This window comes from Toxotes jaculatrix, chromosome 13 (genome assembly GCF_017976425.1).
Source record: "Toxotes jaculatrix isolate fToxJac2 chromosome 13, fToxJac2.pri, whole genome shotgun sequence".
Lineage (NCBI taxonomy): Eukaryota > Metazoa > Chordata > Actinopteri > Toxotidae > Toxotes > Toxotes jaculatrix.
Genome location: NC_054406.1, coordinates 327,255 through 341,075, shown reverse-complemented (window position 1 = coordinate 341,075; position 13,821 = coordinate 327,255). Strand labels below are relative to the sequence as shown.

Genomic DNA, 13,821 nt, shown 5'->3' with positions numbered 1-13,821 from the left:
TTTAGCGTAAGGGTACACGTGGTGAGAGCAGTACAGCATGACTGCAGATTTCCTTTACATATTTCTAATAAGTTTTCTTTTTCTGCTCGTGCAGTTGGATTAATGAAATTTGATGACACAGAGGACAGAGGATGAAGCAAAGGACCGCAAAGAAGTGGAGGTGGAGGATACACGATACACAGCAGTCACTCAGGACTGATTATCCATTGTGGAGAATGTTGTCCCAGCTTTTGTGCATTGTCTTCTTTTCTGTTTTCAGTATAATTGGTTCTGGTTGGATTTTACCTCAGAACACATTGTTTAACACTTTAATTTTTATTGTTTTAAGTTTCTGTTGTTGTATGTGTATGTTTATTTGTTGTGATACAGACCCAAACAAGGTGGGCTGTGTAATTTATTTTATTATTTTTATATTTATTTATTTGCATTTTTCTATTACTGGTAGTTATTGGCTATCACTTTCATTTAGTTTTGGCAGACAATCAAAAGTAAAGCATGTTTGCTTCAACTGATGAACACTGAAGCAATGTCCACATGCAAGCCATGAAATTCATGTTCCTTGTTTTTACTGGTAGTTGGCAGGAAATTCAACAGAAAAGCTTTATTAGTGACATGTTTGTGCCAGTGACTGACAAAAATAAAAATGGAAATAAATAAGTCGGGGTTGAATTGTGATTTATTGTAAACCTCTGTGTATAACTGTAGTCCCATGTGTTTCCAAAAGGTGGAGGACCCGTTTCCTGTACCAGTTAATTTTCCTGTAGCTTCGTTGGCTCGGCAGCAGGTTTAAACTGGAAATGCATCTCACCTTTGTGCGTTTCCAGTTGTCACCTGCTGCTGAGACAATCAAATGAAGCTGTAGGAAAATGAATTGGAACAGTGTGCCGCCTTCTGAAGTGGGACTACAGCCGTGCACAGAGTCTAGAAGCAGAATAAAAACGATGTCTAACATGAGTTTAAATTTGACGTAGAAAAAATGTCCACAACGACCACATTTGGACTACAATTAGCCCTTATTCAGGGGTCTTGTGGACGTCAATACTGGACGTTCGGTAGACGTCGGAAAAAAGACGTCTTCTTGCGTCACAGTCTGCACCTTCAGGGGACCAAAATTGGACGTGCAAAGACGACGTCGAAAAGACGTCGTTTGGACGTGTCTGCGCAGTGGGCAGTATCCACGAACTGTTCTGGGATCTGAATGCTGTCCCTCTAACATCGTCCACTTCCTGTGTGTATCATGTTCTATTTGCTGCATGTCCTTCTCCTCCTCTCCTCCATTCCCAGCTGTCCTATCTTCCTCCTCTTCCTCTGCTCACCCAGCCCGGCCCGGCCCGGCCCTCAGCAGGAGGATCCCCCATATGAGCCGGGTTCACAGGGAGCTGTGTCTGCTGATCTGGGGTCAGACTCTGGCTCTCTGACTGTGGAGGAGCTGGATAAATAACACTGAACTGAGCTGACTGCAGCTGCACTGCTCACGGTTTCTGAGCTGTAAAAATCCAAATGAAAACAAATAAAGACGTGAAATATTTCACTCCGGATGCGATGGATCTTTAAAATATACGAGTTTCATTTTGTAAATCGAATTATTTAAACGCACGTGTTCTCATTTGTGGAGATGCAGATGTATTCATCTCATGGCACGAGGCCATAACTTCTGACGTCATGTTTTCACTTTCCTCAGTTTCCCACGGTCCAACACACCTGAGCACACACACACACACACACACGCACACGCAAATTGATACTAATTTTACGTTCACAGCGGTGACCATGGTAATAACCAGCAGATGGCGCCAACCAACAGTAAGCCCTCATGATGAGACGTATGACCTTTGACCCACGTGGTTTAATGGAGGGGAGCAGTGGAAACATGCGGAGGAGCGAGCAGGGAGAAAAAATGAAGAAAGTCCGAGAGAAAACAGCGAAGAAGAGGATTAAAGAGGAGGAGGAAGAGGAGCAGGACCAGGTGAGACGCAGACATACTGGTGGTGGACTGGGTTTAGTGGGTAAACTTGGAGAAATGGTGAGGAACTAGCGACTAGGTGCATGCTAGCATGCTAACGGGAGGAAGGTACACCAAAACACGCTGCTATCCAACAGCTCGAGGGGGAGATCGTGAAAACAGAGTAACTGATGGTGTAAATGTTCTGAGCGCGGAGCCGAACTGAAGGGGAGGTCAGACTGAGTCCAGCTAAAACCATGAGGAATTCATAAACGTTCAACAGAAGCAGAGCCGGTAAAAATGATCAGATTTTAAATGGAGTTCTGAGTGAAACGGGGCAGCATGTGAGGTCGATTATCCTGGAAATAAAAAGACTAATCCTAGCTAAGTCTTTGTAACGTTATACTGGGATCATTAATGTTATTAACTGAGAACACACAACGCCGAACACAGTATACATTTAACTGCTATTTAGTCTTCAGCGTGCAGTCAAAGGCTCATACCAATCTCCATTCCGAATCAGGACATTCTCTCTCTGAGCACAGCTAGCAGGCACGGCTGAGACTGAGACTCACACCAAACTCCATTCAGACTTCAGTTGGATTTATTTGTTGGTATTTATTGTTACTGACAGTCTTTCCTCCTGTGGATACTAAGCTTAGACAAACGTGTCCTTATATTTATATCTGTGTATGTGTATATATGGTAAATGCACTGCAGTTATATAGGACTTTTCTAGTCTTTTTGAGCACTCAAGTCTTTTACACTACAAGTCACATTCATTCACTCATTCACACACACATTAATACAGCCCTTTCTACTCTGAGGCTTTTAACACACATATACTTACACACTGATGGTCACATTGGACCAGAGGAGGTCATCCACTGATCAGAAGGTCGGTGGTTTCATGTATACACACATACACCTTTGCTCACATTTTTAAAAAGTATTTTATGTTAATTTGAAACAAGGTCTGATCCGGGAAGCGCTGCTAAAATAAGCAGATTTTTGAATTGAGTCTGGTGTGGTGTTCAGTCATTTAAATCTGACTCTGTTTGTTGTTTAGATCTTCGACTTCAACAACAAACCTGCTGAGGAAGAGGAGGAGGAGGAGGACGATCTGTCGGACAGCGAGGACAGTGTCTACTCAGGACTGGAGGATTCTGGGAGTGACAGTGAGGATGATGAAGATGAAGACTTATCAGATAACAGTGATGATGATTATGTGAAGGTGGAGTCAGAGCAGACTGAGCAGGTAGAGTTGAACCTGACAGCTGATTGGCTGGTTGTGACTCACTTTTTAGGAAGCTGCTGCTGTTATCAGTGTTCTCCTGTAGAACGTCACCTGTGTTCTGTTCTACCTGCAGACAGAGGAAAAAAAGAAGACGGAGGAGGCCGTGACAGAAGGAGGAGAAAAAAATGAAGATGAGTACGAACGCGACTCTTCAGATGAAGAGGTGAGGCCAATCCAACTTTTATTTCAGAGGACTGCTGTGTTCCTCAGGTTCCTCTGGGTTCTCAGATGTTCTGTTGGGTTAACATGTATTCTTCAGGGTCAGGGTAACAACCTGTCTGTCAAACTGTTCTGTCTCTGATGTTAAATCATCGGCTGGTCTTTGTTGTTCTGTCTCCTGTGATACTGGTTCTGCAGGACATCAGGAACACTGTGGGGAACATTCCCATGGAGTGGTACAGAGACTTCCCTCACATTGGCTACAATCTGGACGGAAAGAAGATCTACAAACCAATCAGGAACAAGGATGAACTCGACGACTTCCTGGACAAAATGGAGAACCCGGACTACTGGTGAGCTTGCTAGCATGACGCTAGCTCCCCCATTGGTTTAAAGAGAGAACGTTAACCATCTGTTCTCAGCTAAAAGTGTTCTGTCTACAGGCGAACGGTCCACGACAAGCAGACAGGAAGTGACATCGTCCTGTCCGACGAACAGGTTGAGCTGGTCAATCGTCTGCAGAGAGGACAGTTTGGGGACGTCAACTTCAACGAGTACCAGGTATGCTGTCCACTCACCTGTGTGTCTTTGCACATCTGCCCAGACTCTCAGGCGAACCTTTATTAACCTGTCCCTGCTGGACAGGACTGACACACCTGGACACCTGTTCATGTGTGTCCAACTGTGAAGCGTGAAGCTGCTGTTTTACACCAGTTGTTATAGTTTGTATTGTTAAAGGCGAGTACGGATTCATGTTTTTAGCCTGTTTGACCGGCGGACAGAGACACAGGTCTCCAGTGTCTCCGGACACCTGTGTCTCCATGCAAACACTGACACTGACTCCGCCTCCATCTCCTCCTGCTCCTCAGCCCTCAGTGGAGTTTTTCAGTAACGACGTGATGCTTCACCCGGTCACGAACAGACCTGCAGACAAACGCAGTTTCATCCCGTCACTCATCGAGAAGGAAAAGGTAAAACAAACAAACTCCAAGATGCTGCAGCTTCTTCACTGTAAAAATTCAACACGCTGTACACCTGTCTGTCTCTCCCTTTCTCACCTGTCTGCAGGTGTCTAAACTGGTTCATGCAATAAAGATGGGTTGGATCAAACCTCGGAGGGTGGAGGACGACAGTAGGGGACATTACTATGACCTCTGGGCCAATGAGGACTCCTCTATTCTGGCCAAACACAGAATGCACCTGCCTGCCCCCAAAATCCCTCTACCTGGTCACCAGGAGTCCTACAATCCCCCACCTGAGTACCTGTTCACAGATGAGGAGGTACCTCACGTGTTGACCTGTTAAACTTACCAGGTTATAGAATAGATAAAACTCTGAACCACCCCATCTCTTTGTCTGTCTCCACCTGTCTGACTCAGCGAGCTCTGTGGGAGCAGCAGGATCCCTCGGATGGGAAGCTGCCATTTGTTCCCATGAAGTTCTCGAGTCTGCGTCAGGTTCCTGCGTTTCCTCGTTTCATCCACGAGAGGTTTGAGCGCTGTCTCGACCTTTACCTGTGTCCCCGGCAGAGGAAGATGAGGGTAAGGACCGTCGGTTTACTCGTTCAACCAGCAGGTAGCACTGCAGTCACCTTTGAAGATCACCTGATACATCAGATATCAATGAAACCCTCTGCAGCCAATCAGAGCTCAGGACTGTCTGTGGAGGTGATCAATAACATGTCTGTCCCCCTGTCTGTCTCCCCGTCTCTCTCCCTGTCTCTCTCCCCGTCTGTCTCCCCGTCTCTCTCCGTCTGTCTTCCTGTCTGTCTTCCTGTCTGTCTCCCTGTCTCTCTCCGTCTGTCTCCCTGTCTCTCTCCCTGTCTGTCTGCAGGTGAACGTGAATCCAGAGGATCTGATCCCCAAACTTCCCAAACCCAGAGACCTGCAGCCGTTTCCTTCCACACAGGCTCTGGTACAAAAACCTTTTTATCTTTCTGAAATTCTTTAACTAAAGAATCAACTTCCCTGTCTGTTTTTTCCCACCTGAGACATTTCCACAGGACAAATCCACATCTCAGCTTCTTCCTCCCACACTGACGTCACCTCACCGGCCTCTGAGAAAACTCACCTTTCATTTCCTGGTCTAAGTCCTCGACTCAGGCCTCACATCATAAAACCTTTGACTGATGTTCAGTCTCTCCTGAGGACATTCACAGACACTCACCTGTCTCACCTCCACACAGCTGACCAATCACTGACATCAGAGAGGTGTGGGGGGAGGGGCTCACCTACACCTGGAAACAAAGTCTGAACCTTCAAATTCGAACTGTCCTCACAGCGTTGTCACGGAGATAGATGTACCTTAGTGTACACACACTCCTCAGTAATGTGTTACCGTGTCTGTGCAGGTGTACCGGGGTCACAGTGGTCTGGTCCGGTCTATCAGCGTGTCTCCATCAGGACAGTGGCTCGCTTCAGGTAACTCACCTATCGTCCAAAACGTGCTCCACCTCAACACCTGTGTGAGAACATCAGCAGGTTGTTTGGACAGGTAGCTTCGCCTTAGCTTCGTCTCTGACGGAACAGGAATGCATGCTGGGAGTTGTAGTCGCCTCCTCTCCATCGGGTTTTGTGTGTGTACCTGTGCAGGTAGTGATGACGGCTCCGTGCGGTTCTGGGAGGTGTGTTCGTCACGCTGTATGAAGACAGTTCAGGTGGGCGGAGCTGTGAAAAATGTTGCCTGGAACCCAAACCCGTCGATCTGTCTGCTGGCTGTTGCCCTGTAAGGACCTTTCCACACGTCTGTGTTCTTACCTGTCTGTCTGTGTGTCTACCTGTCTGTCCACACACGCACATATGTGTGTGATTATTTGCTAAAAGTAGACGTGTATGTATGTGTGTGATTAGTATGACTCAGCCATGCAGACACACGTGAACACATAACCATCGTCACCACAGCTCAGTGGACTTTGCTGACGAGGTTCCAGGACAGAAACTGAAAACACGCTGTCTCAGGTTCACACTGTGGACAACAGAACAAAGGGGAGACAAAAGCATGCTGTCTCCAGCTGTGGCCCGTCTCGAGAGGATGTCACGAACAGCTGCGCTGCATACAGGAAACCCCGCACAGACCAGGACCTGCTCTGCCATTCTCACCACCCGCTGGAGCACAGGCTACCAGCTATGAGAACATCGAGCTGATGAAGGACCCATGATGGCCCAGGAAATGAACTCCATCATCTGAAAAGCGTCAGAGTCGAAGCCTGTGGAAATCCCAGCTGGACGAGGACGCCACAAGATCCAGCACCAGCTCAGCAGGTAGCAAAGAAAAGAAGAAGAGACGGAACAACATCGTCATCGTGTCTGCAGGATCAGAAAAGCAAATCTGGTTTCAAACCCAGCATCACTTTGAGTCAGAAAGTGGTGCAGCTCCTCACAGCCTCAGGTGGAACCTGGGCGATCACACGGTGAGCAGGTAAAGATCAGGTTACAGGGCGGCTTGCTGAGTTTCACAGTCTGAGGTTTCAGGTGGATGCAGCAGTTTCTCTCTGGCAAAGATCAGAAAACTTCTGCCGGAAAGTTGAGGATTATTTTCCAAACTTGGAGCTACGTGTTGAGTCTTTCTCTCAGCTAACGCCTGAACCTCGTTCTGTTTCAGGGACTCGCTGGTGTTGATCCTGTCTCCCTCTCTGGCAGACAGACAGATCGTTTCATCGTCAGAGCGACTCCTCTCGGGTCAGCAGGAGGCAGAGTCGAGTGAGGGGGCGGGATCTGTCGTCTGGAGCGAGGCCGAGGAGGAGGAGCTAAACCAGGGGATCCGCCTCAAAATACAACATCCCAAAGTGAGAAAAAAACGATTGATTATTGAATCCTGATCAATACCTGGGCTGAATTAACTGATCTGCATCGATCCTCAGACAGTTCACCAGGTGGCGTGGCACGCCAAAGGAGACTACCTGGCATCGGTGATGCCAGACCACTCAAGCCACCTGCAGGTTTTCATCCACCAGCTGAGCCGGAGGCGGAGCCAGAACCCCTTCAGGAGGAACAAAGGTCTGGTTCAGTCCGTATCCTTCCACCCCATCCGGCCCTACTTCTTTGTGGCCACCCAGCGCTCTGTCCGCATCTACAACCTGGTCAAACAGGAAATGACCAAAAAGCTTCAGGCCAACTCCAAGTGGATCTCCAGCATGGCCGTTCATCCTGCAGGTAACCAGGTCCACCGATTCACCACGACACCAAACGATCAGTCACAAAATATAATTGCTCATTAATTATGTGACATCACCGCTGAGGGGCGGAGCCTTTGTCTCACCTGGATTCTGTGTGCAGGTGATCATGTGATCTGTGGGAGTTATGACTGCAGGCTGAGCTGGTTTGACCTCGACCTTTCAACCAAACCATACAAGATGTTACGGTACGTACCTGTCACTCAGACTCACACCTGTCACTCAGACTCACACCTGTCACTCAGACTCACTCTCACCTGTTATTGGTCCAGAGGAGGAATCGACACATCACAGATTTGGTCGTAAATTAATGGCTGTGTCAGGGGTATTGATTAGGATTTGATTGTTACTACTGTGTTGTCGTACAGATAGTATTGATCATATTGGTAGTACTGATCACTTCCTGTCTACAGACACCATAAGAAGGCGGTGAGGGGCGTGGCCTATCACAGAGTTTACCCATTGTTTGCGTCAGCGTCCGACGATGGATCAGTGATCGTCTGTCACGGGACTGTTTACAAGTAATGCACACACGCTACACACATAAATAAGATACACACAGTGAAAAACATATAAACACTAACCCCACCCACACCTGTTCTCCAGTGACCTGCTGCAGAACCCGTTGATTGTTCCCGTGAAGGTCCTCAGAGGTCACGTGATCACTCATGACCTTGGTGTTCTGGATGTGACTTTTCACCCCACGCAGCCCTGGATCTTCTCCTCAGGAGCCGACACCACCATCCGCCTCTTCACTTAGCAACCGCCCCGGCAACCAACCAGCTAATGAGCCAGTGACGAGGTTGCTAGGATACAGGCTGTTGTAGAAATTATGCTGTTTGACCTTTTTCATCTTTAACCTGAAAACTGTTTTTTTGTCTTTGTTTTTAATTAAACTCAAATGTTCTGATCTGTTTGTTTGTTTTTGTGCATCATCAGTTGTGTGTTGTTACCACAGTGTCATCAAGATTCTGAGCACACGCTCCAATCGGATTGGTTTGGTGTCCATCAGGTGACGTGAGGCGGGTGAACATGTGACAGCTGATGGCTCTAACGAGTTTCTAATTATCAGCTCATCACAGTGTTTGATAGGAAATAATCAGTTTATCAGAAACAAACTTTAAGTGTTTGTGCTGTTTGAAATAATTTCATATGATTTATGATCAGAGATGAAGACTTTAGGACGCCTGCTGCTGTCCAGGTCAGAATCCGAATCAGAAAAACTTTATTTATCCCCGTAGGGAAATTCTTTTGTTACAAACTTCCAACTGAAAATGGAGAAAAGAAGAACATTGCTCAGAGAGCAGTGAGAGAAAGTGTTTCTAAAATGTTTCTAAAATAAGTGAAGTGAAACAAAAAATGAAAGAATAGTATAATAAAAAAAAAAAAAAAGTTCATCTATAACAAGTGATTTCATTCATTCCGTCTTTTCCCCTCTGAGTGTTTTCACCTGAGGTTTCTCGCGCGAACCTTCCGGAAACTCAGGTTCGTTTTTACTGCACCTTCATTTGCATCAGACTTTTATTTTGAAGTTTCCGCTTCGAACGTGTTTGATTTCAGTAGCTTGACAGGAAGTCACCGCACTGAGCAACGAAACCTAACAAGACAATCAAGTTCGTATTCGCACGCTTTTAATTTGAAAGCTCACTGGAAGCGACGTCATGTGCTTATTCCGGCGGAGCGTTTTCAGTGTAACACGTCGACATGAAGCCTGAAGGTGGAACCGCGCTGACCCGGGAAAACTGCGTGTACACCAGCTGTTACTGGTAAAGATCCGCGATCCGGAGCTGGTTGTCATTTATCAACAATCATCAGCTGATCGGTCATCGATCAGTGATCAGCCGACTTTACTGATCGTTATTGATAGCAACAGATCAGTTAGAATCACACAAACAACACACAGTAAACAACAACAATCTTCTGTGTCCGCGTGGAGCAGAGAAACATGGCGGACAGCTTTTCAAACACTGAATTCATTTTTCTAACTCATTCATTTTTGTTTATGTTTATTATGTTACAGCAGGTTTCACTGTCGTTTGTTTGTTTGTTTGTTTGTTTGTCGATTGATTAGCTGAGGTCAGAGGTTGGTTCTGTCTTTATCAACAGAACCAACAGAACCTTCACATCCTCACACAGAACACCAGGTTCTGTTTGGGCTGCTGATGTCTGTGACATCATCAGTAGGCGGAGTCTGTAGGTTAGTCACTTGATGGAACCTGCATTCTGTCTGCTGACAGCTAGAACCCTGTTCTTCTGCTGAGCATCTCATTTATAGACCACGTGCTGCTCAGCATGTTCAACACAGGTTTTATTCACTGGTTCCACTGGTTCCACTGGTGTCTGACTGTTTGACGTTCTGTCATTTGTGCTTGTTTTGCAGTGAAGAAAATGTTTGGAAACTCTGTGAGTTTGTGAGAAAGGAGAGAACCGCACCACTGGAACAGCTGTTTGTGGTTTTCCTCTCGAATGAGAACAGAATGGTGAGAACGTGAAAGTGCTAGAACGTCTGTGCCGCGTTCTACAGTACACCCAAACACCTGTTAGGTTCTCTGAAATATCTGTGATGTTCTCTGTCTGTTCCCCGTCAGGTTCCTCTGTGGAAACAGAAGTCTGGACAGAGAAACCAGCCTGTGATCTGGGTCTGTGATGTCACTGTGTTTTTGATAATATTAGTGATGTCACAGACGTTTCATGGAATAATAACAATAGTGACATCACTAATGACATCATCATATGTTTCAGGACTACCACGTGATCCTGCTGCAGGTGTGCGGTCCGTCAGACTCTCTGGTTTATGATCTGGACTCGGAGCTGTCGTTTCCCTGCAGCCTGAAACTGTACGCCGCCCAGGCCCTACGCTCAGACCGCAGCATCAGACCTGAGTACCACAGGTAACACACCTGGACACCACGCACGCATCACCCACCTTTATACCAGAGGTAACCCAGCCTCCCTGTCTCTCCTCTAACAGGAAGTTGCGTGTTGTACCTGCTGACAGCTTCCTGTTGAACTTTGCTTCTGATCGATCCCACATGAAGAATTCTGATGGATCCTGGAAGATGCCCCCCCCACCCTACTCCCCCATACACACCCCAGGTCACATGACACCTTCTGTTACCTCAGCATGTCTTATGATGTGTGACCTGACGATAACATCGTGCTGTGATAAGATAAGAGAATCCTTTATTAGTCCCTCAGTGGGGAAATTGCATTTAGCAACAGCAGGGGTACAGTACAGTAAGTGAAAGTAAAATATAAGTAAGAGACCAATATGGCCAGAACAAGATTAAATAAGCACGATTCCAACAGTAGAAGAACTAAGAGACTAAACTAAGAAAATAGAAAATAACTGCTGTAAAAAATAAAATATACATACATACATAAATAAATATGAGATGGAGATTGTTGAGTTGAGTGACTATAGAATGCTGTATGATGTGTTTCCTCCTCAGAGAGTCATATGAACCTGGATGACTTCATCAGTATGGACCCTGCCATCGGCTGGGGGACGGTCTTCAGTCTGGACCACTTCCTGCAGAGCTACACAGAAAACCCTTCATCATCATCATCAGCTTCATCACCTTAACTTTGGCAGCTGGTCTCAGATGTCAGGCAGCAGACCCCCCAGGAGCTTAGCTTAGCGTAGCTTAGTTTTTAGGTGTTAGCGTGTAGTATGTAGCACATTTGGGAACTCTCCGGGACTGGGAGCGACGTATCTGTAAAAGTTTCTCCTCGGTCTGACACAAGTTTGAGGTCCGGAGGATCCTGAGTCCCTGAGACCTGATCACCACGGTCAGCCGGCTGCTGCAGGGGACGAGCCTGTCGAGCCGGAAGCACAGTCAGCAGCTCCTCAGGTCTCAGCCTCAGAATCGTTCATCAGACCAACAGTTTCTTTCATGAAGTCTGCGGCTGCAGTGAATCCATCCCTGGATCCTCATGTGAAACCAGTGATGCAGAACCATCACCGTCCCACACATCCAGCCCATCACCTGCCACCTGCTAACTGTGAGCGAACTTTATTTTACAAACATACAAGAACAAAAGAAAATTAAAGCTGCAAGCAGCGATGGGCGGGTCAGAGTCCTCGTGTGTCCTCTCCTTTCTGCTGCTCTTCTCCCCAGAGAAGCACAGCAGCATACAGCAACAGAAAAGACATGGCCCCCTCCCAGCAGGGGGCACTGTCAGTGCATCACCATATGAGCATATAAATGAATTGAGAGTGTGAAGATCATGTCACATGTAATGTGGTTTAATGGACAATGTGTTATTTGTAAATGACTTTAGATTTCAATGGTTATTTTCAGCCACGTTAAGAATCTGTTTGGTTAAATGTGTCCTGGTATTTGTGGATATATATATGAAAAAGTTTATTGGACATTTGTACTTTGAGTGAGTTGTGTTTATGTGACTACATGTGTGATGTGGTTACAAGAAAGTTGCACGTTAAGAAATGTCATGAAGTTTGTCAGAGGATAACTCACAGTCCGTGTTCAGGATGAGAGACGTTGATGAAGCAGGTTAATGGAGACGTTTTTCTAAACATTGACGTTTTTCTAAATTGTATTTGAACCATACACATTTCATGATTCAATGTAGGGAGGCAGGACTTCAGTTAACTGGGACTGGTTGTTTGGTTCAGTGGTGTCTTCAGTGGTGATTGATGAATGATGTCTGTGCCACACCCCCTGGATGATTTGGTAATAGTTAAAGCTTTGTATAATTTGTAGAGTGTGTTGGTTTTTGGTGAGATGGGGTTTATTTTGGCAGCACAGATGTTGATTTGCATTGTACGATGAATTATCTGTGCAGATAAAATGTAATTTGGTTTGATGGACAGTGTGTTATATGTGAATCCGAGTGTGTGGATGGAGGCTGAGAATGTTTTAGTGATTAAAAGCAGTTTTCCAATGGTTGTGGCTTGTTGATGTACACAGGTATTAAAACACGTTTAAACAGTTCTAGCTTTGGTGTAGTTGAGATATGAAGCAGAACAGATATGTTAAAGTCTCTTTTTTACCAGTTTTTCTGAACATATATTTTTATATATACTGTGTTTTTATTGCTGGAGCACAACAGAGCTCTGGTGCATTTTTTAGTTTATGTTCTCTTTACATGTCCAAATCCTTTGCTTTCTCTACTTTCTCAACAATTAAAAACTATTTCAAATCACATACAATAATGTACATCACCACTTACCCACAGACATAACGCAAAGATACATAACACATTATAGATTATATGTCATAAATCCATGCTTTGATTCTATAGCAGTAATACCTACATATGTCATATACATTATTCACAATAAGGTTTTCTTCATTACAACAGCATTTCCACGAATGCCATATCTTTCTAACTAGATATGTTGAAAACACAATATTTAAGAAATGCTGTTGAAATGAAGGTTTTGCTTTAACTTTACATCACTTCAAAAAGCAAAAGGCACTGGTTATGGTACACCTAGTACACTAGGGTGGGGTTCAATTCCCTTCAGTGCCCAGCTAATAAATTGATGATGTAAGATCCACACAAAGTCCTAAATCTACACAGCTTGTCATGACAACTCCATGTCAACACATCTATATAAAATGTATGTATTTCCATTATATAGCTCACATGGCAGACTCACATAAACAGAGATTTATGGCTCACCTGCACCAATTCCTCCAATATCTTTTCTTTCCAACAGCCCTACTTTCATCTGCTCTCCAGATATACAGAGAAATACACATGTAAAGAAGACATGTCTTCTCCCCCAGTAGGGGCTATCTGTGTGTAGCATAATATAAAGCTACAAAGACTAGAAAACAGGCCAAAAAAATGTTCTTTTTTGACGTCAAAATGTCATACAAATGGTCATAGTATAGTAAGGCGTCAAAATCGGGCAAAAAAAGTCAAAATTTTTTTCGGGCTCAAAAAGTCATAAAAAACGTCATAGTATAGTATGCCGTTTTTTTCGGGCAAAAAAAGTCAAAATTTTTTTCGGGCTCAAAAAGTCATAAAAAACGTCATAGTATAGTATGCCGTTTTTTTCGGTCAAAAAAAGTCAAAAATTTTTTCGGCCTCAAAAAGTCATAAAAAACGTCATAGTATAGTATGCCGTTTTTTTCGGGCAAAAAAAGTCAAAAAATTTTTCGGCCTCAAAAAGTCATAAAAAACGTCATAGTATAGTATGCCGTTTTTTTCGGGCAAAAAAAGTCAAAATTTTTTTCGGCCTCAAAAAGTCATAAAAAACGTCATAGTATAGTATGC

General features: G+C 45.0%; 2 protein-coding genes across 3 annotated transcripts; both read left to right on the top strand.

Annotated features, from left to right (window-relative positions):
- The first annotated feature begins 1,842 nt into the window (after positions 1–1,842).
- Positions 1,843–8,479, top strand: bop1 (BOP1 ribosomal biogenesis factor). The gene is made up of 16 exons (XM_041054025.1): positions 1,843–1,966; positions 3,012–3,200; positions 3,313–3,402; positions 3,597–3,751; positions 3,842–3,959; positions 4,268–4,369; positions 4,467–4,679; positions 4,778–4,939; positions 5,232–5,312; positions 5,749–5,818; positions 5,990–6,122; positions 6,999–7,182; positions 7,258–7,549; positions 7,673–7,757; positions 7,983–8,090; positions 8,176–8,479. Exons 1-16 carry the CDS (start codon positions 1,850–1,852, stop codon positions 8,327–8,329), a joined length of 2,253 nt encoding a protein of 750 aa, XP_040909959.1. The 5' UTR covers positions 1,843–1,849; the 3' UTR covers positions 8,330–8,479.
- A 774-nt stretch (positions 8,480–9,253) lies between these two features.
- On the top strand, positions 9,254–12,616 carry wdyhv1 (WDYHV motif containing 1). Of its 2 annotated transcripts, XM_041052586.1 has the most exons (7): positions 9,254–9,335; positions 9,950–10,049; positions 10,158–10,208; positions 10,312–10,460; positions 10,541–10,665; positions 11,022–11,174; positions 11,216–12,616. In XM_041052586.1, exons 1-6 carry the CDS (start codon positions 9,274–9,276, stop codon positions 11,153–11,155), a joined length of 621 nt encoding a protein of 206 aa, XP_040908520.1. In that variant the 5' UTR covers positions 9,254–9,273; the 3' UTR covers positions 11,156–11,174; positions 11,216–12,616. The 2 variants fall into 2 exon arrangements, with proteins under 2 accessions (XP_040908520.1, XP_040908519.1); XM_041052585.1 differs by having other exon boundaries at positions 11,022–12,612.
- The last annotated feature ends 1,205 nt before the right edge of the window (positions 12,617–13,821 follow it).